Genomic DNA, 26,662 nt, shown 5'->3' with positions numbered 1-26,662 from the left:
AGCATGTGGGCCCCTCAGCTGGCAGGACTGTAGATGGACTCATCGGAAACATCCCAGACACGTGATGTCAGCCATGCTCAGGGGTTTTAGGCAGCCTCAAGAAATGCAGTTCTTACATAAGTGGGCAACAGCATTGTCAGCTGTGAGTACTATGCCAGATGGCTAGGTCGGCGTCTACTGCAGGCATACCAGCACTTCTGCCTTTGCTGGTGGCTGGCGGGGCCAATCTTTGCTCTGTACCTTTCTCTGAGCTGTTCCTTGGCCCCAGAGAGAACACAATAGAAGCGTGTGGGTGAATCGGTGCAAACTTCACCATCCCCCTTCTCCTCCATCCATCTGTGCCTGGATAGATAGTTCATACAGGCACAGTGCAAGGCACGGCAGTGACCTCATATCATTCTATGTGAAGCCCAGCAAACCCCTCCGCTGAGTCAAGCACACACCTATCCCCTCCTGCTCCAAGCCAATCCCTAATGGTCCCAGGGTGTGGTCGTCCCTATTCATCTCTAGCCTAATGTCTGAAGAGCACCACAGAGCTGAATGGGAGCATCTCAGGGTACTGAGCTCTACTGGCCAATGGGTCTGCTCCAGGGGCTCCAGCTGAAATGACCGCAGGGCCCTAGCAGATGGGTAGCATGGCTCACTCTCTAGCCCCAGCCCAGGTTCTGAGGAAAAGACCATTTTAGGTGTGATCTTCTCTCTTTGGAGAAGATTATCTGCCAACAAGCAGACACCAGACACGGCCAAGTGCCTCCAGGTCAGAGTGATGGAGACACACAGGTGCTAAGGCCAGAGTTACAGGATACTACAACGGGAGAGAAGGCAGAGGAGGGAAGATATCAAGGGCTCCCATTTACTGAGTGTGTTACATATGCCAGGCACTCAACTACGCATAAAATGTACAACAACTGCATGAGGACGTATGCCGAGTTAATAGTGTCCCTCTAAAACTCATGTCTGGAGAAGGCAATGGCAAGCCACTTCAGTACTCTTACCTAGAAAATCCCATGGACAGAGGAGCCTGGTGGGCTGCAGTCCATGGGGTCGCTATTCGTCAGACACAACTGAGCGACTTCACTTTCACTTTTCACTTTCATGCATTGGAGAAGGAAATGGCAACCCACTCCAGTGTTCTTGCCTGGAGAATCCCAGGGATGGGGGAGCCTGGCGGTCTACCGTCTATGGGGTTGCACAGAGTCAGACACGACTGAAGTGACTTAGCAAAACTCATGTCAACCCAGAACCTCAGAGTCTGATCTTATTTGGAAATAGGGTCTTTGCAATATAATTAGCTATGATGAAGTCATACTGGATTAGTTGTTGTTTCCGTTCCGTTCCGTTCCGTCGCTCAGTCGTGTCCGACTCTTTGCGACCCCGTGGACTGTAGCCTACCAGGCTTCTCCGTCCATGGGATTCTCCAGGCAAGAATACTGGAGTGGGTTACCATTTCCTTCTCCAGGGGAACTTAGTTGTTGTTTAGTCACTAAAATGTGTCTGACTCTTTGCAACCCCATGGACTAGTCCACCAGGCTCCTCTGTCCATGGCATTTCCCAGGCAAGAACACTGGAGCAGGTTGTCATTTCCTACTCCAGGGGATCGTCCAGACTCAGGGATTGAACCTGTATCTCTTACATCTCCTGCATTGGCAGGCAGATTCTTTACCACTGTCCCACCTGGGAAATCCTACTGGATTAGAGTGGGCCCTAAATCCAATGACTGGTATCTTGAGTAAAAAACTGAGAGGCAGATTCGGTCACTGAGACCCAGAGAGAAGCAGCTGGTGATGATGGAGGCAGAGATTAGAGTGATGCTGCTACAAGCCCAGGAACACCAAGAAGTGCCAGTAAAACCACCTGACACTAGGAAGCAGCAGGGACGCCTCCCCCTCAGAGGCTCTAGAAGGAGCCAGTGGTGACAGCACCTTAATTTAGGACTTCTAGTCTCCTGAACTGTGAGAGAATGTACTTGTGTCATGTAAAACCACCCAGTTTATGGCAATTTGCAGCCCTAAGAAAGCAATACAGGGGGGCACATCATCACGTGACTGCATGTAACAGACAAGTATACAAGACCGCTGGTCCCACTTACACTGCTTCTAGGTGGTAGAATCAGCATGTGAACCCCAACCCGACTCAGGGAAGAGAAATCACTAAAGTGACAAGAATAATTAACACATATATAGCACGTAGTATGCCAGGAACTCTTCTCATTGCTTCTGATGTATTATACCATTTAATCCTCACAACATATTAAGTTGATACTATTATTGTCCCCACTTAGCAGAGGAGAAAACTGAAGCAACCAAAATACTAATGAGGGACTTCCTTGATGGTCCAGTGGTTAAGACTCTGCACTTCCAATGCAAAGGGGAGGCAGGTTCGATCCCTGTTCAGGAACCAAGATCCCATGTGCCATGGGGTGTGGCCAATAAAAATGGGAGTGGGGTGGGTCATGAACTCACCTAATGTTAAGGAACAAGTAAGAGACAAAACAAATAAAATATAAGAGAGAAAGGAGTTATGGCTGCTGGTTTAGCATGAAAGCTAGACCCAAGCTTGGGGTGGGGGGCAGGGCCTAGGCTGGTCTTACCGTCCGTCCAGGCCTCGTGGATAGAGGCCTTCTGCCGGAACTTCTCTGCCAGGTGGTCGAGCCGCTCCAGCCTCCGGATCTCATTCAGCAGCCACTCTTCATAGCCCTTCTCCGCCTGTTCCAGGCAGCCCCAGGCGCTGTTGATGTCCTGCAGGGATGGGAGGCACAGGGTCAGCCCACCTGGCCCCCGAGACCCCACGGCTCCTCCATACATTCCTCCTCCCCACCCAGTCCCCCTGGTATGACCTAGGGTTCCTAGGCACCAGGCCTCCTGGGAGGGAAGTGGGTCCATGCTGCTACGGGGCATTAGCAGTGCATCCCGGTGGGGAGAGAGCCCAAGGCTCTCTGGGCTCCAAGACCAGCTTCTGCCAGGATTCTGAGCAACCACAGACATCACAGGGCCAGCCAGGGAGACAGAGCAACAGCTGAACAAGGCAGGCAGGGGTGGGAGCCTCCCAGTCTCCTCATGTTTCTGGGTTTACTCGTGGGCTCTGGGCAGTAGCCATCCCAGAGTCACCCAGAGATGGTGACAGGTAATGAGCACAAACCCACAGGCGTTCAGACAGGGAGCTGCCCTCTACAGTTAGCACAAGGACACCCCCCGGGCAGTGACAGGATGACCAGACTCGTGTGCCACCCAGGTCCTTGCCATGTGCCAGGGGCCACACTGCATCTGCCACAGGAGGGGCACATTAAAGCACAGAGTACCGCCGCCCACCCCTGTCAAGCAGCAGCTCCAGCCATATAAAAGCTGCTGACTTGGACTGGAATCCGTAAAAGGACCACAGTTTTCCAAACCGCAGGCACAGGCCTTTCTCTACTCCCCCAGGGCCCTCCCTCCTTCCATTGCCGTTTACAAGTCTCTCCCAGCCCCTTCCACGCCTCCCTTATGTGCCTGTGTCTCTTTGTCAACTCTCCTCTGCAAAGTACAAAAGCTCTATCCTGGTCAATTTTTTATTTTAAAATTTTTGTTTGCATGTTTCTCTGGCTCATATGTCAAGTCCTGGGGAAAGGGTAAACAGGGAAGAATAACAAAAAGTGACAAAAAGGAAAAAAAGTTATGACATGGAAAGCTGGTCACGATATAATTAGTTCGTTCGTTCTTTTTTTTGGTCATGCCATGTAGCATGGGGGATTTTAGTTCCCCCACCAGGGATTGCGGCTGTGCCCCCTGCAGTGGAAGCATGGACTCCTAACCACCAGGGAACTCCCTGTAAGTTCTTTTTTCTAAGCAGCTTATTAAATAAAAGATGTTTCGGATTCCCTTTAAAATCACATTTACAGAGTCTAAAACAATCTCTTCTCCCCAAAATCTTTTAAGTTGATCCTGGGTAGGAAGATTATGAAGAATTTCTATTTTCCATATTTACATATTTGAAAATGTCATACCCCCAAAAAAATCTATTAAGGTATTAAAAGAAAAAGTTTTTAAGTGCTAAAAAAGATTCCATGGAAGTGAAAATTATCCTTTTAGCTCCTGAATTATGCCCTATTTGGATCAACATGTCAAGTGGGATTTTGTTGGCAGAGATGACTCTTTGAGGGGTGGGGAGGAAAGTGCTGGGGCAGATCCAAGCAGATGTGCAGGCGTCTGGAAAGGGCAAGTATGACCCGGGGTGGTGAGGAGAAAAGGGGCTCTCTCTCTGGGGCGAGGGGGCGCCCCACCCGGCCGAGTGTGGGCTGGAGTGCGGGTGGTCACCTGGGAGAGAGAACCGATCCCTGGAGCAGTGTGGGCAGGTGAGGAGCACACACCTCGCCCACAGCACCTCATTTGCCGGCGCCCAGGAGCGGCTCGGGGTCAGGGCAGTCCAGGTGCTCACCGAGACCATCCTGCCCTCGGAGGGCATGAAGGCGGGCCGGTTGCTGAGGCGCAGCTTGGTCTGCAGCGTGTTGAAGTTGATCTCCAGCTGGCACTTCTCCTGCACCTTGGGCGGCTTGTGCAGGCGCCGGTAGTCACGGAAGTCCTCCAGCTTCTGCTGCATGGCGTGCATGGTGTTCTCGGGTGCCCGGTTCTCCAGCCATGGGATGGTGCGGCGGATCCACTCCAGCAGCTGTGGAGGGAGCAGGGGAGGACGCTGGGAGTGGGGCCCAGGGAGGGGGAAGCATCTCTCCTGAGGGCACACTCTTCCCCAACCACCACCCCAGGCCATTCCCAGGCCACAGGGCAAGGCTCCCTCTGAGAATCAAAGACTCCATGACGCCTGGCCACTAGGATTTATCAACTCACAGCCAGTATCACTCAACCTCCCTGCTCCGCAAGGGGAAACCTGGGGGCAAGATGGCTCAACTCAGCAGGAGACCCGAGCTCTAGTTCTTCATCTACTACCTGGCTGGGCCTCAATTTCCCTATCTTACCATGGAGGGGTGAACATTTGCTGGCCAGAGCCCTGCCATCTGACCTTCTAGGATTCTAGAATGTGGGTCCCTGACTCAAAAGAGAAAAGGTTGCAGAGGACAGCCTGAATTTTGTTTCTTCAATGAGGTGATGGGGGTGGAGGAGTAGAAACGATGAGAGGAAACTCGTGATCCCCTGCAACTGGATCACGTGGCCCAGACTAACTCACCTGAATAATGATGACAAGCTAAGTCAACACAGGATTAAGTGCTGTGACCCTCCCCGCCAGTGGCGGAGGACATAACCAAAGCACTGTGAGCTTCTGTGACTTGCCAAGGTGACCAATGTAGGGCAGGGATTAAATCCAGGCACTGGGACCCCAGAACCTGGGCTCTTACTATGCTGGGGGACAGCAAGTCCACCAAGAGGCCGGGCTAGGCTGTTCAGGGGCTGAATTAAAGAAGGAGCAAGTGGTGCTCTAACCCAAATGAAGTCAGTGGCAGAACAGCAAACCTATCCTGTCCCCTCCAGCCCCTGGGTGGGCCCAGCCACTAAGCTAGCCTGATCCAGCCTGATTTATCCCTGGTCCACATCCTCTCAGAACTGCACACTCCTTTTAAGTTCAAACAAAACTCTCAGAGTAACAGTACACGGGGCCCAAAAGGCTTCTGAGGTCTCTTGGCACAGCTTTCATTTGTCAAGTGAAAAAAAATCAAGAGCAGAGAGGTGATAGAAAAAGCGTGGAACTCAGCTCTTCAAAGTCCCGACTGGCCCCTGACCCACCCCCAGCCCCGATCTCTGGGGGAGCCCAAGCCGCCCTCGGTCAGCTGCTGTGATGAGGGGCAATGCCCAGCCTGGGACTGTGTCCGGAGATGGGTTTGGAGGAATGGATGGGTTCTGGGGGCTCCCTGGTCTCTCAGGACAGGGTGGCAAGGCCTTGCCAGGGCCAGACCAGGAGAACCCAGGGGTACCCACATCGCTGGCCAGCTTCTCGTAGTCCTCCATGAGCTGCTCGTTCTCCTGGTTGACGGCCAGCACCTTGCAGATGCGATTGGCTGCTGTCTCGGCCTGACAAGACAGAGAGGGTGGTGGTCAGCCTCGCAATAGCGGGAGCGCCTGGTACACGCCTGCGACAATAAGGTCTCCTCTCACCCCTGCAACATCACATGGCTGGGAGGCAGCTCCCAAGACTTTGAATTCACAGGTTCCTCATCATCCTCTTTACCAGCCCAGGCTGAGTCCCACAGAGCAAGTGAGCACAAAGACCTAAGTGGCTGAACTGGGGGCCCCTGGAATAGAGACTAAAAGTTTGAGATCCAACATGTATGTTGGGAAGAAACTAAGTCAATGATTGATATAATTGAGATGCTGAGCTCAGGTGAAGGTGAGAAAATCTATGCCCATCCTGGAATTCCAATAGAGACCCTGGGATTCCCAAGGTTCGGACTCTCAGACTGGTTCTGCCAGGATTTTGGAGATGCAGGAATTTAAATCTGGGAGTTCTAGAATAAGGTGGTGAGACGGAGTGGGGCCTCTTAGGATCCTTGCAGAATCTCTCAAGGCTCCTGGCCCAAAGAACTTTAGAGAAGACGCAGGAACTAAGGATCAACCCAGCATAGACAGGATGTCCAAAAAGCCACCCTGGGCACCTCAGGGAAAGGTAAACACATCCCACTCCGAGCGCTGGGCCAGCAGACACCTGAGGCGGGCCAGGTGGCAAGAATAAGGGAAGACTGAATGGCAATCAGATGCAAAGGCCCAGAAACCCAGGGGACACGGCTTCTCTGGCTTAGCGGGCACTCTGCACCTGACACCAGAAGGGACTTTGCTCAGGTGATCTCGAAATACAATTCCCGTTCACAATCCTAACCCAGCTCCAAGGGGAGGGGAACTCGAAGCCATTTGGGGTCCTGGGATAGGAAGGAAGATGGCCTGAGAGTGGCAGCAGGCAATCACGATGAGTACACAGATACACATCCTAGGGTCCAGGAGAAGGGTGACCCAGCAGATGGCAAAGGTTGAAGAGGGAGAAAGATGGGACCTTGAACCTAGTTGATGAACAATGGGTTTCAAAATGCGGCAAGATAAACTGAGTTTAGGCATCAGGAAGAAGTTCCTGAGAATGAGGGTGCTTTCGTTTGCGAAGGAATGATTGAGAAGATGTAAATGTTTTTTCCCTTGTGGAATCCTTCAAATAGGACACACACCACCAGATCACGTGATACGTGGAGGTATGTGAGCGAGGGCAGGATGAGATCACCAGAAAGGACCTTTCAAGCTCAAAGTGAAGACACTGACCCTCCACCACGGGGTGTCAGGGAGGGTGGGCCTCCAGCAGGGGAGCTTTGGCTTGACCGGGGAGCAAGGAGCTGGGAGTCCCAGGTCTCGAGAAATGGAGACAAGCCATCACATCCTTAGACCATCACCCCCGGCACTGCAACCTAACTCTGTGCTGGAGATGCTAAAGCCACTTCTCAACAGGACAATCAAGAACCCCCAACTGATCATCCTTCCTCTTGAGAACCAACAGGCAACCGTGGGGAAACCCGAGAGGTGACGAGGAGGGAAATGCCTCCCTGGACCTGTCTCAGAAGATGCGAGGCCACAGAACAAGTAGTAGGGTCCTGGGCACTGGCTGACGTACCCCATGAATCTGCCCAAAGTCACCAGAGATGTTTCCCAAAGGCTGGGGAGGGGGACCACGGGAGAGGCCAGTGCTCTCCTGTGTGCTGACACGTATGTAAGAACGTGGGGCGACTGCAAAGTCCCCGATCCAAAGTGCTGACCGAGAGGGTATGAATCGCAGGCAAGAGTCAACATCGCTGGGAGCTTAATGGATCAAGCCCACCTTCACCTTGTTATCCTCCGATTCATCTTGAGATCCTGAGCTTGGAAGACATAAACTTTGATTTGTGGGTCAGTTTGCGGAGTTGATGGGCTGAATGAGGCCTGCATGCTCATGGGATTCTGGAAGACGTGCCTTCTGAGGCTCTCAAGAGCCTCACCCGCCCCTCAGAGCTGGCTGACTGATCCAGGGTCAAAGGGGGCTCCTCTTGGATAAAGTCTGGGGAGTTTCCGGGTGGGCTTTCTAGGGACTTTTTACAAAGATCATCAATGGACTGAGAAAATATTTTATGGAAACGGGCAAAAGGGTGACTTCCAAGTACCAAAGGAAAAAATTTCTGACCCTTCCACAGACAGTATTTTTACGTTTTTTTATGACCCACTATTTGTATTACTAAACAGTGTAATACAAAACAACGTGCTTAGTTTTACATTAGTTGTTTCCAAGTTAGGACTTCCCTGGTGGCTCAGGTAAAGAATCTGCCTGCAATGCGGGAGGCCTGGGTTCGATCCCTGGGTCAGGAAGATCCCCTGGAGAAGGGACTGGCTACCCACCCCAGGATTCTTGGGGCTTCCCTGGTGGCTCAGACAGTAAAGAATTCTGCCTGCAGTACTGGAGACCTGGGTTTTTAAGTTATGGATTATTATTCCCAGAGCACTTAGCTACCCCCAAATGAAACCCTTGCCATCCCAGGGCAAACTGAAAGGAAGCAGCCTCAATGCTGGTGACATCAAACAGCCAAATGTGGCCAAATGACACCCCATGACTCTGCCACCCGCCACCCACAGAGTCATGTGAATGCCACGAAGATCTCATCTGTGACACTTTTAGTCAAAAAATTCCCAAACCTAGCTAGAATTGCCCATTTCCTTCCTCCCACAGCTTCCTTCGGCTCATCCTTCCTTCACGTCCCAAGTGAGCTCCCTGCCCATGGTGTTCCTGCCAGCAGCACCCCCAGAAGCCAGTCCCCAACGCTGGCTTCACCCCTACTCCCTGTTCCAGGTTGCAGGATGAGACCCAAACCAGTGCTAACTTGCTCTCCCTTTGAGGCTGCACAGTCACACCACAAAGCTACCCACAAACCGTGACCGCCTTCCTCAACCTCCCCAAGCCTTTCATTTGCAAACCCCCATCACTCAACCCTTAAGACCCTCAGGCTCAAGTGTCTCCTACTCAAGAAAGCCTCCATGGGGCTTTCCCTAGTGGCTCAGTGGTAAAGAATCTGCCTGCCAATGCAGAAGACATGGGTTCCATCCCTGGTCTGGTCAGATCCCACATGATGCGGGGCAAATAAGCCTGTGTGCCATAACTACTAAGCCCACGTTCTAGAGCCTGGGAGCCACAGCTATTGATCCTTGAGCTGCAGCTACTGAAGCCCTACAACCTAGAGCCCGTGCTCTGCAACAAGAGAAGCCACCGCAATGAGAAGCCCTCGCTGCAACTAGCATGTAGCCCCTGCTTGCTGCAACTGGAAAAGAGCCTAAGTAGCAATGAAGAGCCAGCACAGCCAAAACTAAAAAAGCAGGCAAGCAAGTCTCTGTGTCCCACAGCCCTGCAGCACCCCCTCCCCTGCTCAAGTCTGAAGCACAGCAGAGATTAGACCGCAGCATCGTGAGCTTCTTTTATTAAAAGTTTTCCCAGATGGACCATGAATCCCCTGAGGGCAGTTACAGGATTTCTTTCCCTTAGAAGATTCACAACCGACAGATGACAAATGGAAGGACGCAAACAGCATCATCCACTTCTGAGAGCATCCAGAACCCCACAGCAGATCCGGTTCACACCCTAAAGGGCTGTTTCTCAGAAACAGTTCACAGGCCATGAACATTAAAGCAACAAACAAAACAAAATCTGGTTGCTCACAACACCTTCTAAAATCCCTACAGAGAAGAGGAAGAGAGAGGAGAGGCTGAGAAAGAATTAGAACGAAATCCAACGCATCAGACAGAAGCTGGTCCTCATCCGACTAGAAACAGCAATCACACACACACACTCGTATCCACACAGGCACACAAACACATATACACAGGCGTCCACACTGCTTCAGACTCGGCTGCCTTTCTAGTTCCACTGCCCAAGGCTTGACAAGGGAAAGACGGCGGAGAGGACGCGGGGCACCGGGCACGGGTTTCAGGAGACTCTCACAGTGGCTTCAGACACGAGACAGTCAAGACAGGAAGAGGGTAGGAAAGACTCCTCCTTCTTCCACGGGAGAGGGGGAAGAGTCCCCGCCCACCGGCCTGCTCAGCTCTAAGCAGCTGCCTGAATCCTTCGAAGTGGGTTGCGAGGGGCAACTCTGGGTGAGGCCCCCAACCCAGGACATGAAAGGAACACCACCCACACCCCCAGCCCCATACCCCCCCCCCGCAAGCTGATGACCCTGTCCTCAGATATGGACCAAAGCAGCATGAAATGATTGCAACAAGGATGAGTGAGAGGGAAGGGGGCATGGGGAGGAGGTGGTATGAGATTTGGGAGGGAGAACAGCAGGCTGCTACACACGTGCACACACACACACACACAGGCACACGCTCCCTCCCGAGCATCATCAGCCAGGACACAGGGAAGGCTCCAGAGACAGGGAAGGCCAGTGTTAATAGGCATGAAGCCCAGGACAGAATCCTGCAAGAGCAGGAGAGAAGGAGGAGCTGGCGGAAGGAGAGTTGGATAGACCATGGCAGGGAGCTCAGCCGAGCTCTGGGTGCGGGCAGGACTCCATGCGGTTTTGGGGGCTGGAGGTCCCCTGAGGCAAGTAGATAGATGGTGCTCACATCCTGCCTAAAAGGTGAGGTGTAAGAGGGGCCAGAAGAGGTTGACAAGAAAGAGCAGCAGAGATGGGACAAAGAGAAAGAAGCAGCAAGATGCAGACCAGAGAAGAGGCTGGAAGGGCCTGGGCCTCCTGGGGGGGAGCAGGGACACCCAGGATAGGGAGCCTCCAGGCAGGGCTGTTTCCTGCCAAGTAGCACCCATGAGACCTGGAAGGAAAGTGAAGAAGGTCATGGGTGCCCATCCAGGCAGGGGATGGGGCTGCTGCTAGCTCACCTCATGATTTTGTGTATATTTTTTTTTAAAGGCACCTTTTCCCCCAAGGCACTTCTATTAGAAAACTGTCATACTCATTCTGTTAGAAGACATTTTTAGTGCCATTTCCAGGATTATTTTAGTAAAAAATATTCAAATCTTCAGGGTCTATGACGTACACATGGCACCCTTGCATAGTGTGCAACCTGCACCAGTGTCCCTGGCAGACATGGGTGGGAAGGATCAGGCAGAACTCTAGGCCCAGGGCCTGGACACCAGGAGGAAGGTAAAAGAATTCTCCCTGCCCTGGCTGTTGGGTACTTTGAGAGGGTGGTCTTGATCAAGTAGAAGGAGGGAGAGAAGTGACAGGGTCCTCAATATTTACAACAGAGCCCCAAACTGCACTGCTTGGGATAAGGGCTTTCAACTCAGTCCAGGGAAAGAACTGAGACTTCTTTCCTGTTTGTGGCACCCATTATGCCCAGTGTGTGGAAACAGAGATGCCCAAGGCCATCCAGAAGCAGGCGTTCTCTGGCATCTTTAAGTGTCCTGGCCAAAGTTCAGAGAGCATCCTGCCCTCCTGCAAGAGGTTGGCATTGTGTGTGGGGGGGGTCTTTTCTAATCCCTCCTTTCATTCCAGGGCTGCAGTTCCAAGGGGCTGCTGCTGGAGTATTCGGAGAGGATGGAAGAGGTGGGCAGAAGGGCGCTGGGAGAGAGGGCGAGGCCGAGGGAGAGCTCACCTTCTGCGCACCGAGAAGGCGTGGCAGTGACATGAAACATTAGGTCACATGGCCTTCCCATCCGGCCTTAGCGTGCCTATACATCTGCACAGAGAAGGAGAAGAGGTTGAGAGGAGAAAGGCGGCGGCACAGCACAGAATCAACCCAACAGCCATGGTGGACAGAGAGCACATAGGACAGACGGACACTGAGGGAACGGACAGAGAGAGAAAATGAGACGCTGGCAGGAGAGACGGGACGGGGTGAGAGACAGTCCAGGCTGAAAGAGCAAAGGGCGGGAGGGGGCTGGGGAAGAGGGGTCACCCCATCATGCATTTCAAAACAGGTCACTCAAACTCCATGCAGAGGGCGGGAAATTTGCCTGAGTGTGAGGCAGGTCCAAGGCCCCAGAGCTGAGAAGGCCAAGCCCGCTGCTTGTGGTCATAGCAACCTGGATGCTGTGCTTCTGGGGTCCTGCCTGTGAGGGAGGTCTAGGGGAGGGGCGTCAGCTGCCTGCTAACAGAAATATTCAAATCTTCAGGGTCAATGATCTGAGTGCGGAACCTGCCCCACTGGACTTGAGCCTCAGACCCCCCTGAGCGAAACTGGGTCAGGACACTGGCAGGGTTCACAGCTGCCCACCCTTTCCCTCCCTCCCTCCAGTTGCGTACTGACCCCGCACGGGGGCCCCGGGCAAGATATAGAAGGGAACAAGGACCAAGGGGGCTGTGGACAGATTGGCTAAACCACAGCGGTGAGCGGGAGAAAGGGAGGGGCTTCGTGACACTGCTGCAGGACAGGTCAGTGAAGACAGGAGGTGCCCCTGTCAGATTTCCTCCCTAAGGGCCACCCTGCTTTTCTGCTAAAGCCATAGCCTCAGCAGAGGCGGGCCAGGAGGGCTACTGCCCACGGTGCCTTCCAGGCGCCTCCTGGTTAATTTCACCCATGCCGCCCCTTCCCGCTGAAGTCTGCTGTCTGGGTCCCAGAAGGTGAGCTCTTTCTCAGTATTCTCTGAGACAGCAGATGGAGGAAGATGAAGAGAGAGCAGAGAGGCTGGGGTGGGGTGGGGGTGGGTAGGAGAGGAACTGTGCAGGAATGACACGCCACGTTGGCACCAGGGACTGACGCTACTGAAGAGACAGACCATCCGGACTCTGTCGCCGGGGAGGGAGGGGTGGGAGGGCATGGATCGGGGTCAGGCATGAGGTGCGCTTGTCAGAGAAGGAGCAAGGGGCCCCAGGTACCTTCTGGGCTCCAGAGAAGGCGTGGTAGAAGCTAGACACGTAAGTCATGATGGCTTTCTCGTCCGGGCGGGCGGTTCCGACGATGTCTGTCAAGAAAAATCTGGAGTTAAAGCCAGCTGGTGAACACATGATCCACTCCCTAATGTGATGGGAAAAGCAGCTCTCAGAACCGTAAGTCTTCTTGCCAAGATGCTGAGCCTGGATCTAACCAGCATCTGGCATCAACTTCCACTTACAGGAACACAAGAGGTAGAGGAAGGAGTGAAATGGTACCTGAGGAAGGAAACAAGACAAACCAGAGTAACGGGTGCTCGGGACAGCTGGTCGTCAGGCTACAAGTTCAATGCCAGGAACCAAAGGCGTCGGAGGGAAGAGGAAAATGCTACAGATTAGAAAAGATATAAGAACTAGAACAATGAAATGCCACATGCACACTCTGATCAAAACAAACCAACTAAAGAGAAATAATGGGGAGATTTGATTTTTAACCAAGTGGCAGATATATCCAAGAATTACTGTCAATTTGCTTGGTGTGAAATTATTTTATGATTGAAAAATAGAACGAAAATATTTCTATTTTTAAGGTATGTATTCTGAAGTATGTAGTAGTGAGATGTTATGATGTTTCTGGGATTTGTTTTAAAATACTTCAACAAAGAAGACAAAAAGAAAAAAAAAAATGTGACAAACTCCCAATAATTGTTCCATCTGGACGGTGGGTATATGAAAGTTCCTTATATTATTCTCCCTTCTTTTGCACATTGGAAAATGTCCCCGCAACTTGACAGACATTGTCACAAACTGTATCTTCCATCTCTTCTCCTAAAGGTCCATTCATCTTTCCAAAAAGTCATTAGCATTCCCATAAGTGTTCTTTTCTTTCTCTCCCTCCCTTTCCCCTGTGAAGTTAGATATATACATAGACCTCAAACTCAAATCTTTGAATTACCCATGTCTGCAAACTCCCATGTGTGTACATGAAGCACATGTAAATAAACCTGTTTCTCTCCCCTAAACAACAAAGGACCACTGTGCTCCACCCGACACCCACCACCCCAACTCCAAGATCAAGACAAGCATCACCCTCGGGCAGCCCTTTTCAGCACCAGCCACCACCTCTCCCTCCAAATCTCAAGGTATCTATCTGTGGAATCCCTGAGAGACTAGTGATCCCCAGGTTCCCCAGAAGAGATCCCAGGAACCAGGCCTTCTCCCGTCTGGCCTCAGAGTGCCAAGGCCCAGCCCCTTGCCCGCTTGACGCAGCTCGGAGAAAAGCCAAAGGCTCAGAGGAAAGGGCCTCTCACCTTCTGCATCCAACATCTTGGGAATGTCCAGGTACTTCTCCGCCACATCGAAAGCTGTGTTCAGGTTTGTCAGTGGGTCATCCTAGGGGAGAAGAAGAAGAGGCAGGTGAGAAGCTCAAGAAGTCTCTGGATACCCCCACCTGCATGATCATCAAGACTGGGGGGCAAGGGGATCCTGCTGTGGCCCCTCCCTGGTTCAGTCCTCAGAGGCCAGCTCTGGGTATAGAAGTCTGGCCTCATGGCTAGGATTTGCTAGCTGGGGGCACTTAAAATGCCATCTTTCTTCTTTAAGTTGCAGTTTCTTTGTTAAAGAAATAGAGTGAAGAATACTAGCCTGCAGCCCAAAAAAGAATTGCTAAGAAATGCAAGCTGAGACAGGGGCACTGGCCTGGGAGCCGTCAGTCTTGACATCTGGTTTCAGCTCTGCCACCAGCCAGCTGGACTGGCAAATAACCTAACCTCAGTTCCCCCTATCTGTTACTCAAAAGTTGGACTAGGAACTTTCAAGCCCCTTTGGTGCTCACATTCCATGAAATTTGGGGACTCCTTCAAATAGCCACAGTCTTCTGACTACATTCTGGCTTCTGCTACCTTCTCAAGAAAACTTACTGGGGACTGGTGAGGAGGTGGAGAAATCTGAACCCTTCTGCACTGTTTGGTGGGATTGTAAAATGGTACCGCTGCTATGGAAAAACAGTATGGGAGTTCCTCAAAAAGTTAAACATGGAACTATATGAATAGCAATTCCACTTCTGCGTCTATATCCCAAAGAATTGAAAACAGGGACTCAAATAATTGTATATCCATGTTCATAACAGCATTATACACGATAGCCAAAGGGTGGAAATAACACAAACGTTCATGGACAGATTATAGACATGAGATACTGTTCTGCGGTAAAGAGAGAAGAGATCCTGCTATGTGCTACAGCATAGATGAACCTTGAAAACATCAAGCAAAGTGAAATAAGCCAGACTCAAAGAACAGATATTACACGATGCCACTTGTATAGGTACCTACTCCTAAATTCCTAGGTACAGAAAGCAGAATGGTGGTTTGCCAGGGACTGGCAGAAGCAGGAGTGGAGTGATGGGGTGATGGCTTCAGAATTTCAATTTTGCAAGATGAAGAGTTCTGGAGATGGATGGTGGTGGTGTGAATATACTTAATATCACTGAACTGTACACTTAAAAATGCTTCAAGTGGCACTTTAAAAATTGTGGAGTACAATTGCTTCACAATGTCGTATGAGTTTCTGCTGTACAACAAAGTGAACCAATATGTGTAAACAAATTTCCCCTCCCTCCCACACCTCTAAAGGCGGTACTTTTGATACTATGTATATTTGACCAAATTGAAAAACAAAAAAAAGTAATGTGGAAAAAGAGCCACAGCTTAGTAGACAGAGTTCCCGGCTGGACCTCCCACTCTCTTCTTGGTTCCTGAGACTAACCTAAAGCTGGCTTTGTCAGCTGGCAACTCAGCTTCTGCATCTGCTAAGGTGAGAATCAAAGGGGACCAAAGGATACATCCATTCATTTGGGACCCTTTCAGGAAGAAACTGCTCAAAATAGAGAAGGTGGAGTCCTTCTGGGAAAGTTTCTGACAGTTTCCAGAATGATAAAAACTGCTGCCAAGAGGCAGCGGTCACATCCGTCCAAGGCCTGAGGCCATCCTTGGGCCCCAGGTGCAAACCCCCTGCCCTGCCAGATTCCCAGGGACCACCAGGCCCCCCCCCACGCCCACCGAAGGAAGTGCTCCCTGGTCAGAGCCCTCAGCTCCCTGCTGTTCCCAAGCTCCAGAGGCTCTGGCAACCTCTGTGCCGTCTGGAAAGAGTCCACGGTTCAGTGGGAACAGGTCTGTGCTAGGATTCTACTGTTACTGTTGCTACTGCATTGAAGAGAAGGGACAGACACAGAGAAATGCAGAGAAACGAGCCGGGAGAAATGAAGACGCCGAGAGGGCAGAGGGTGGGGAGAGAGCTGGCCGGGGTTCTCAAATTGCTTTTTTTCTTCGCAAAGTGGCTGAACTAGCAGGCTGGGGTTCCCCACCCCCAAGAGGTAAGCCGGCCCCCTCCCACATATACCTGGACACAGCTCCCACAGGGGCAGTCAGCGGGCTCCCTCCTTTGGCAGGTGGTGGGCCCCTCCAGGCAGGCAGGGGCCCAACCTCAAGCTTCAGGCCCAACTTTGGATTTCTGGAGAGTGTGGGAAACTCCACCCGACTCCTTTCTCCCCTCACAAATCCTTTTCGGCAGCCCCCTCCCACACACACATCCCCCCAAACAGATGCCACAGAGCAACTCCTCTACCTGCAACATCAAGCCTGGTGTGGCCACGGGGGGCACAGGCAAGGTGGGGGACGTGGCTGAACACCAAGATCTCCAAGAATTGAGGTCAAGGAGACAAAAACCAGAACAGTCATTCCTAGAAGCCTTTTTTGTCAAGAGATCCAAGCACCGACAGGGGACATTCTAACCCGAGCTTCAGACGGTCTCCTGGGGTGGGGTGGGGCGGGGCGGGGAGAGCACCAACGGTGGTCTCTCCCAGGATGCCTGCTCCATGAGGTCTCTCCTGCCAGGATGGGCTGAGAGGGAGGGTGATGAGTCCAGTCAGAGTGTCCCGGACGGCCCTCTCCAAGGTCAGGCCAGTGTCCTTTAACCAGCCCGGATGCTAAGAACCACCATGAAGCTAGACACACAGCTCCCAGCTCCCAGTCTGCTCCTCAATACAGACGCTCAAGAAAATCCCCCAGCAGCTTCACGCCAAAAGCACAAATGAAATCAAGCAGCAACAAAATCCCCTCCAACTTTTGGCCAGGAGGGAAAGCAGATCCCTGGCGGGGACCTGCCCAGGACTGTGCACCACGTCTCCGACAAGGCTGGGATACACATCTCTAAGGATATGCGGTATCGAAAATTATGAAAGTAATGCATGCACCTTGGGAAACCCAGAAAACCAGAACAGGGAAATGCCACTTAGGATCTCAGCATCCTAACAGAATTTCTGTGGTGCTTTTGATACCTTTCCTGGCACGTTGGGCATGTTGGTAAGCATATACAAACTCAAGTAGCCCTGATGGAAGGTGTTTTCCTCTTACTTCCAGAGGGGCTATCTCCTCGGCTAGTCTAAGAAGACTGACACGCTCTCATGCTGGGCTATGGGCTCTCAGAGCAGGGGACCCAGTCCCGCCCTTCCCCCGCCCACCCCAGGGGGACCAGCTGGGTGGGAGCTGGCAGGGGACAGGTGGGAGGGTCAGGCAAGCACACGAACCTTCCGCAGCTTCCCGTAGTCGATCAGCTCGGGCCGATGTCGGTGGATCAAGGCACAGAAGCCAAGGCCGTCCTTCCAGCTGCCCGGGGGAGAGGTGGTGGGGGGTGGCCAGAGGGTGAGTGGGGCCAAGCACTCAGGGCAAAGTGCCAAGCTGGGGTCTCCTTTTTTCCAGAGATGAACCCACAACCCCTTGGAGCAGGAGTTGGGAGAACACAGAGTGGGAAGGAACCTGCTTGCTGCCACAGTCCCAGGCACCGGGGTTCGGCAAGTTGTCATGTCCCACCCAAGTCCCCCACCAAGGTCTGGTGCCCTTGTCTGCTCTGTTTCAGAGCCCCAGGCTGGAACTCCCCGGACACTCTCCTGAGGGGGCTCCAAGAGCATCAACCCAAGATGTATCTATCAGGCAGCAGCCAGGATGAAGCGGGCCTTGAAGGATGACATTCCCTTGCCAGAAAAGCAACTCCTTCCCCAAGGCTCTGTGTTTTGTTCCAGAGCAGAAACTGACCCAGCCCAGGGGACCCAGGGGGCCTTGGGGGAAGCAGCCTAGCTTCTGCAAGAGCCCCTCAGCCTCCAGCCACGCACCTTATGTGGAAGTTCTGGATGTTGACGTTCTTGTAAGGGGCTGTCTTTCTCTGACACCACAAGAGAAGCCCTTCCTTCGCCGAAGTCTCTGTGGGGAAAGGGATGACAGGCAGAGAGGTCAGAGGCTGGCTTGATGGAAGGAGGGTGTGGGCTCCTGAAGGCCGCCCTGTGACCACAGGGTCCATGCTCTTTCACATGGAGTCCACACAGAGACTCCTAGGTTTCAACCCTGCTGCTACTAGGCCATCAAATCTATTTCCTGGACAAAGTTTGAGGCGTTATTTGAGACACAGAGAAGTAAGCCAGGAATCATTTCAGAACTAGCCACCTGATACATTAAAATAATGAGAAAATGGCCTTTCAAACAATCAGACTCTCTCCCCCTCACTCCCTTTTATGCAAAGAAATGGCAACAACACAAAATTAAATCGGCAACCTCTGTCGGGCAGCCACTTTGGGGAAGAAGGGTTGACTGGACTGTGAAATCTGAAATCCAGGACTCTTCAGACAGGGAGGGCCCGTGTGCCCTGTGGACTGCACAGTCATGTAAGAAGAAAGCATTAGGACTCCGAGTCACATTTACTGTTCATCTAAAAAGAAAAAACAAGGTCTCCTCTTATTTAATGCATGGGTCGATACTGCTGCTGTGTGACAGGTGTCAGTGAGTAAGGCAGGTATCTGAGAGGGCCCCAGCAGCTTCCGGCCCAGGAGGGCCACAAACCACACTGCCCCCATGTGTTCACATCTGTGAATAGCAGCTCATGGTAGTGAAGTGGGTTTCAGTTCACAAAATGGACTGTAAAATGACGCTAAACAGTTCCTGCAAAGATAATACAGTAATTCAAGCACAAGAAAAGATTAAAACAAAGAAATCTTCAAAGCTAATGCTTCCATTTTAGTTCAAGCTCTTTTCAGTTACAAGATGAAAACAACAATTTACTCAGAGCTGACAAGAAGTCTACCCAAAAGAACAAACTCATCAAGAAAGCTATTTGAAAACCAGATTTGTATCTATTATCACTAACAAGAACCCTAAGCAACTACTGTGGGTACCTTTTTAGCCACTTCAGCCCTAAATACCAGGTATCTATAAACCAAACTTAAGACCTTCACATTGCTGTATCACTAAGTGTCAAACCAAGATTCCCATAACAAAGCAACTTAATCCACACTGTTCTCATTAAAAACCAATTTCTAGGCCATTAAAATGAATTTTAAAAATACTTAAAAAATACCTCCACCTCATCTTTAAAAAATTTGGTTTGATGTGTTTGATATAGCGATGGTGGTGGTGGTGGTTTAGTCGCGAAGTCACGTTTGACTCTTGGGACTCCATGGACTATACCCTGCCAGGCTCCGTTGTACTCGGGAATTTACCCAGGCAAGAATACCGGATTGGGTTGCTATTTCCTTCTCCAGGATACAGAAATACAGGAATATAATTTACTGAAAAACAAACACACCTATCAGACATAAAGGTCAAAAACTGCGGGAGTGTGAAACCAAAAGTTTAGAGAGACCACGGCCCCAGACCATGGCTGCCCCTTGCAGACATGCTAGGTGGCCACCAGAGGGTGCTGTGGGAGCAGAGTGGAGGCCCTGACTGCTGACTCTCCTGACTGCTGTCCCCCTACCCTGAGATTTAACAACCCCAGAGCAGTGGTTCCAATACACTTCCCACAGCCATCTTGGGCTTTCTCAAAGTGAGGGGGCCAACGCAACCACAGGGGCCAGCATTCCAGTTTTCACTTGTCTGTAGACCAGGAGAGAGCAAGGATGCCCCTGAGGGATAAGCGGCCCAGGATGCAGCTTGTGATGAAGGACCTCCTGCCCCATGGATCAGGGAGGAAGATGTGATGGTGAAGGCATGGGAGAGGGGGAAGCCTGGGGACAGCACGGAGCAGAGCAGAGGACCTACCTTCCACGGAGATGTCCTGGATGGCAAAGCGGAGGATGATGGTCCAGATCATGCCCAGGGTCATTTTCACATTCCCATCCACGATTTCTACAGAAACAGCAGCAGGACATGTTAGGATGGGTCTCAGCAGGGACAAAGGTCCCATTTCCTGAGTGCTCACGTCACTCTGTGCACCACTTAGGAAGTCAAAGGCCACACACTCCACTTCTAGAGGGAAGTCGAAACATCAGCACAATTACATGTCACAGGTGTCAGGAGGGAAGTCTATTTGGGGGTGTCTTGGGGGACCAGGCGGAGAAGGCAATGGCACCCCACTGCAGTGCTCTTGCCTGGAAAATCCCATGGACGGAGGAGCCTGGTGGGCTGCAGTCCATGAGGTCGCTACGAGTCAGACACGACTGAGCAACTTCATTTTCACTGTTCACTTTCATGCACTGGAGAGGGAAATGGCAACCCACTCCAGTGTTCTTGCCTGGAGAATCCCAGGGACGAGGGAGGCTGCCTATGGGGTCGCACGGAGTCGGACACCACTGAAGTGAGTTAGCAGGCTTAGCAGTGGGGGACCAGGAGAGTGTGGTCAGTTCAACTGGATACAACAGGAAAGGCAACAGAGAAGGGGGCATCTTAAACCTGGGCAGTGTCTACAAGCCTAACAGAGAAGAGGGAAAGGACTTCTAAGCCATCGCAAATGTCCTGGCACCTCCAGAGTGGAGGACCTCTGGGCAAGCACAGCTCTCAGAATGGCCATCCACCCACCTGGGAAGTCAGTGCAGGCAACAGAAATTAACCAACCTGATAAAGGTTTATAAACTGCTACTAGGAGGATCCACTAACTCACAAATCAAGTTCATGATGCCATAACTTGGGTATTTTTTCATAAAAAAACAAACAGCAGCTTCAAGATCAAAATTAAGAGATATCCACTAAATTCAGTCTAAGCAGCACCTTCTAGGTTTTTTAAAAAATGCTATAAATTCTATGAATTTTTTTTTTTTATCCCACGCTTAAAGGCAGGACATACAGAGACAAATAAGCCCTGTCTTTAAGGATCCTAAAAGATGTAGTCATTTACAGGCTTGGAGACTGAGCAGATAACACAGACTCCTTACCTTTTCTGCTCCCAGGCCAGGAGACGGTAACCTGGCCCTGTGGTGAGCTACTCTCAATTAAGACTCACGCATCGAAAGAATATCTCATTTTTCCCTCCTGACAACAGTAGATTTGGGGGACACCCAACAAGACCATGAGAAGAGACAACGTCCAAGGATCCCTGATCCCCTGAGCCAATGTCCACTTGGGTTTGCTTCCCACAAACCTTTTAAGGAAAGAGTGGATTCCTGTAAGGAAATTAACACCTCATCCCCTTCCACAAAAGAGAGGGCAAAACTGCATTCTGCTCTATGACCGACAAGGTACAGGCACTGAGCAGTGATGCCTGGCCCACAGCCGCTTCAGCGGGGGGAAAGCATGGGGTAAACGTGCTGAGCCTGCACCAGGGTTCTCAGCAAAGGAAGAACAACGTCCACTTTGGGCATGGGACAGGATGTGATTCTTCCTGCTAAGAGGGGGGCTGAAATGTCCCTCCCAGAACTCTAGGCATCAGCAGAGCAATGACCCAATTTTGAGAAACTCGGTTAGAGAGACAGGGAGCTGCAGCAGCATACAACCATCCTCCTCAACAGCTAAGACAGCTGGCACACACTGCAGAGCACGCTGAGGGGGAAGGGGAGTCAATCAGTCAAGAATCAGTTCCTAAAAGTTTAATATTTTTTATTTTTTGGCCACATCTCATGGAATGCAGGATCTTAGTTCCCTGATCAGGGCTCCCTGCAGTGGAAGCGTGGGGTCTTAACCACAGAACCGCCAGGGAAGCCCCTCCTAAAGGTTTGCTATGTTTAAAATGCTCTTTCACTTGTGACTCCCAACAGTTTTGTATCTGTAACACTCAAAGTGCTTATATAAATTGATAAGATAAAAAAGTCTAAATTCATAATACAGGAGTCAGCAAAAACCATGAATAGACACTTCACAAAACACGAAATACAAACAACCAACTTATAAGAATGTCAGACTCACTTGTAATTAGAGATATACCATTTTCCCAACTATTAAATGAACAAAGTTAAAAACAAGCAAATACACATAATGATGGTAACGATGGTATCGATCTAACGAATGATGGAGTATAAATTCGTTTTAAAGAAACACCTTTTGGGGAAATAATTTGCCAACAGGGAGCAAGGCATCTTGAAGTTGCTCAACTTTTTGAGAGTAAAATTTTCTCTCTAGCCCCAGTCCAGTGGTGTGAAATGTAGCATAAGGTTGGTGTATAAAGGTACCTGCTGCCAGGTTACTTATCATGACCCCACCCTGGAAACCCTGTGAAGGTACAAAATACAAGGCGTGACCAAGTAAACCCCAGACCCTGTCACTCCCTCTGCTCAGAACGTGCAAGGCTTCCCACCCCACTCAGAGTCAAACGCAGCAGCTGGTGGGGCCTCTGGGACCCCCGTCCTCCTACCCCTGAGGTCACACGGCCTCCCGGGATATCCCTCACCTCCCTCCTGCCTCCACTCACCCTTCGTCTTCTCACTCAGCCCTTCCTGGATCTCCCTCTTTACTTTCCTCCAACTGATACATGTATTTTCTTTCTCCCTCTTCTAGAACATAAGCTCCCTGAGGACAAAGATGTTTTCTGTTTTACAGCACTGCTTAGAGCCCAGCACTGTGCCTGGCACAGAAAAAGTCCTCCATCAACATCTGTTAAACGAACAAATGCATGCAGGACACTAACCACAGGTGCGTGAATGGGCAGAGAACACAACAGCATTCAGGCTCCTCTAGGACTGGATGCAGATCTGGAACAGAGCACAGTTGTGCTCAACAAACAGGTAATCAGCACAGCCTTTAAAAATCATAATTACAATTTTTTTGATGATTTGGAAAAAATCTTCGTAATTACAGAAGACAAAAATCAGGTATTAAATTTTATGGACACAATCTCAAATCAAGGAGACATTTTTTTTTAACATCAAGGAAAAACTCCAGGTGGTAATGCCTTTCTAGGAGTAGAGGCTGCAGTGCCAGTCCCTCTTGACCTGGGGGATGGTGGGGTGTGTGTGTGTACCCACCCACCCCGATTTGTTGTTCAGTCGCTCAGTCATGTCCGACTCTTTGTGACCCCATGGACTGCAGCTCGCCAGGCTTCCCTGTCCTTCACCATCTCCCGGAGCTTGCTCAAACTCATGTCTATTGAGTCAGTGATGCCATCCAACCATCTCATCCTCTATCATCCCCCTTCTCCTCATGCCTTTCGTCTTTGCCAGCGTAAAGGCTAAATACCCCAGCCTCCTGCTGGCCTTGAGCTCAGGGTCCTCCCAATGCCAAGGAAGACAAGACAGCTTCCTCTTTGGGTCTTGCCAACTTTCTTCTCTTCTCTTCCAGAAATACCCAACCCCTGGGGAGTTTGCTTACTGAATTCTCAACTCCTACCAAGGAAGCAGTTTCATGCCAGGAAACAAAGGAACCAAGCACAGGCAAAGACAGCGATTTGTGCTCATCCCCCGTGTCCACCTGAGCCTCCCCAGAATGGACCCTTTCACTAGGCCTCTCTATGTTTGGAGTGAGTTTGTCCATCTCACAGCTATGTTTATGGCCTGATACCCTGAGTCCAAAAGGAGGGTGCCATGGCTGTAACCGGGCCCCTGGGGGAAAGGCCATGATGACAGATTAACAAAAGTCTGCTGTGCATGTGGGAAGATGCCATTCCTAGACCACAGCTACCTATGAAGCTGTTCATATCCTGCTTTTACTCGGAACCTGCCTCTCTCTTGGCCCCCTCCAGGCAGGCAGTATTCAGATAGTGGAATCGATAATGCTGAAGAAACTCCACGTGGTAGAAAACTAGACCCTCCACCCTGGGGTCACCCTGCCCAGATCAATGGCCACCATCCGACCTAAGGACAGAAGCTAAATCATCAAGCCCACTCCCAGGCTCTGGCACCCACAGCTGTCAGGCTTTCCCTGCCTCTAGATTTTAAAATGAAAATTCCTTCTCGGGTGCTCTCATCTGGTTAAATCCCAACCACTCACCCAGGTCAAGTCTCAATCCCATGAAGTCTAGACATTCTAGAATCAATCACACAAGAAATGAATCTATTCTAACCTCTCCTGTGGCATGGATGCTCCTTGCCCCCGACCTCCACCTGAACATCTTTGGGGTCTTTCTCAGAGGACCCACTCTGTCGCCTAAGGTTCTACATGTTATCCACAGTCGGCCTGCCCACAGGATCTCCCTTCCAGGCCTGGTGCTTACCCCCAGGGTCAGCCGGAGTCAAGACCTTGTCCCACGTGCTCATCCTTCAAAGGTCTGGGGTCTTTCACTGGGGCCCAAATCTGGTCCCCAAGGCTCCCCTGCCAGGATAACTGGCAACGTCTCCCCCCACCGCAACCCCAGGAGAGTTCCTTCTGTCTTTGATAGTCTACAGCAGCAAACTTCATTTCATTAAAATAAAACCTTTTCTAGGCCTTGTCCGGTTTCCTGGCTCAGCAGCATGGCCGTCCAGGCATGATCTTGGTGCTCGGCCTCTTTTTTTTTTTTAACTGCAGTATAGTTGATTTACAATGTGTTAATGTCAGGTGTGCAGCAAAGCGATTCAGTTATACATATAGACATTCATTCTTTTCCAGATTCTTTTCCCATATAGGTTATTATTAATGCATTGGCTTAAAATGGAAGAGACGATTTCAAAGAGGGAAGCCTTGACCTAAAGGTAGCAGGAAGGCTTGGAATGTCTCATTTTAAAGGCAGCTTTAGAAATCTTTCAAGAAGCAAGGTCTGTGTCAAGGGAACTAGAAAACTCCAGCCAGGTAGGTTAAGTGACCTCCTGGGAGAACAGAGGTGGTGGCTAGACTTTATGCCCCTGTCTGGCTGTGCGCCTTACCCCTCTGCTGAGACCACACAGCCAGTGTGACCCGCCACTTCACAGCTGAGGAAAATCAGACATGAAGGTTCTGTCCTGGACCCCTGCAGAGAGGCAGCAGTGCCCTGGTGATTGGAGAGGTTTAGACCTCAGCTCTGGAGTCCAAACCCCCAGGGTTTAATCTGCATTCTGCCAAATGGAAGCCATCTGGCCCAGAGCCTGCGGTCAACTTACTACGCACTTCCATTCTAGCAACTCCTCTGAGCCTTTGTTTCCTTGACTGCATAATATGGCTGGTGATACTACAAGCCTGTTAAAGCATTCTGTCCTGTCTGGCCAGCCACAGATCTGGGCCTCAGCAAGTGCTCTTCTTACCCATCTCCTCCTTTCTTCCTCCCCTTTGGTATTCAGACACTCAGACACACACACACAGACACACAAACAGACACAGACACAGACAAAGACACAGACACAGACACAGACACACGCAGAAACACAGACACACACACACACAGACACACACACACAGACACACACACACACACACACACACACACAGACACATGCAGAAACACAGATACAGACACAGACACACACACACAGACACACACACACACAGACACACACAGACACACACACAAACACACACCCGGGCTTCCCTGGTGGTTCAGATGGTAAAGAATCTGCCTGCAATGCAGCGACTAACGCTACTACTATATATGTGTGTGTGTGTGCGCGCACACGCTAAGTCGCTTCAGTTGTGTCTGACACTTTGCAACCCCGTGGACTGTAGCCCACCGGGCTCCTCTGTCCATGGGATTCTCCAGGCAAGAATACTGGAGTGGGAAGCCATTTCCTTCTCCAGAGGATCTTCCCGACCCAAGGATCAGACGCAGTCTCTCATGTCTCCTGCACTGGCAGGCGGGTTCTTTACCACTAGCACCACCTGGGACTCTCTCTCCCTATATATATATACACACACATATATTATGGTAGTTGTTACATTCTCCTTTCTAAAAATCTGGATTTCTGGCTTCTTTTGAAAATATCAGAACATCTGGCAACACTGGGTATGTATTCCCACTCAGCAACAATTGGTTAGATCTACACAGCAGCTGCCCTGCTTAGAAGAACGTGTTTTTCCCACTTCTCCCCAGTCCCCACCCATCCCTACTGTCACCCACCTCACACATCTGGCCCACCTCACACATCCTCCACTTCCCTGCCCCAGGGAGCATCTGAGCTTGGAGCAGACCACCAGAGTGGTAATTTCTTTGGCTTCCCATCCCTGCTAGGCTGAAACTTTTTCTGCCAAGTCTTGATTCCTCCCTAAGAGAACAAACAATTCTTTTCTTCTTGTGTACCCTGCTGCGCACAAGCCCTCCAAACATTTACATAGCACTGACTGTGTGCATCATGCCACCGGGAGCTGGGACCACAAGGATGGAGGAGACATGATCTCTGCCTCACAGCTCAGGGGATGGGACACATAAGGCACCACCCACAGAGACCTCAAGTACTAGCCCGAGTCCCTGATAAGGCAAGGGTCAACAAGCTTTTCCCGTAAAGGGCCTGATAGGAAATATTTTCAGCTTTGCAGGGACATGGTCTCTGACACAACTATTCAATTCTGCCTGTAGCAGGAAAGCAGCCAATAATATGTAAACAAAAGGGTGTGGCTGTGTTCCAATATTTACAAAAGCCCGGGTCAGCCAGGTTTGACCCCACCGACTGCAGTTTGCCAGCCCCTGTGCTCAAGTTTCTCAGTTAGATTTTGCTACATCAAACCCCTCAATTTTCAGAAGAAAGGAGGAGGACTTTCAGATTATCAACCAGGGAAAAGATCAGCTGCTATGAATTTACTGGAACAACACCCCGCACCCTCTGTAAGGAAAGGCCACCCTCTCGGG

At 50.9% G+C, this 26,662-nt stretch overlaps 1 protein-coding gene across 4 annotated transcripts in view; it reads right to left on the bottom strand.

The window, feature by feature from the left end:
* The window catches only part of ACTN1 (actinin alpha 1), a 98,827-nt gene that overhangs the window by 12,597 nt on the left and 59,568 nt on the right, over window positions 1–26,662 (bottom strand). For all 4 annotated transcript variants that reach the window (XM_055437374.2, XM_055437376.2, XM_055437375.2 and 1 more), the window contains 8 exons: window positions 19,831–19,917; window positions 17,913–18,000; window positions 17,331–17,409; window positions 14,059–14,140; window positions 12,755–12,840; window positions 5,901–5,993; window positions 4,411–4,641; window positions 2,591–2,738 (listed from right to left, as the gene is read on the bottom strand). In XM_055437374.2, the coding sequence (XP_055293349.1) occupies window positions 2,591–2,738; window positions 4,411–4,641; window positions 5,901–5,993; window positions 12,755–12,840; window positions 14,059–14,140; window positions 17,331–17,409; window positions 17,913–18,000; window positions 19,831–19,917 (894 nt within the window). The remainder of the gene's footprint in view (window positions 1–2,590; window positions 2,739–4,410; window positions 4,642–5,900; window positions 5,994–12,754; window positions 12,841–14,058; window positions 14,141–17,330; window positions 17,410–17,912; window positions 18,001–19,830; window positions 19,918–26,662) is intronic.

The sequence above is a fragment of the Moschus berezovskii genome, chromosome 9 (assembly GCF_049115385.1).
Source record: "Moschus berezovskii isolate FMDL1 chromosome 9, NW_MosBer_1.0, whole genome shotgun sequence".
Classification (NCBI taxonomy): Eukaryota; Metazoa; Chordata; class Mammalia; order Artiodactyla; family Moschidae; genus Moschus; species Moschus berezovskii.
Note: the sequence above shows the minus strand (reverse complement) of the source record. Positions and strands in the feature narration are given on the sequence as shown.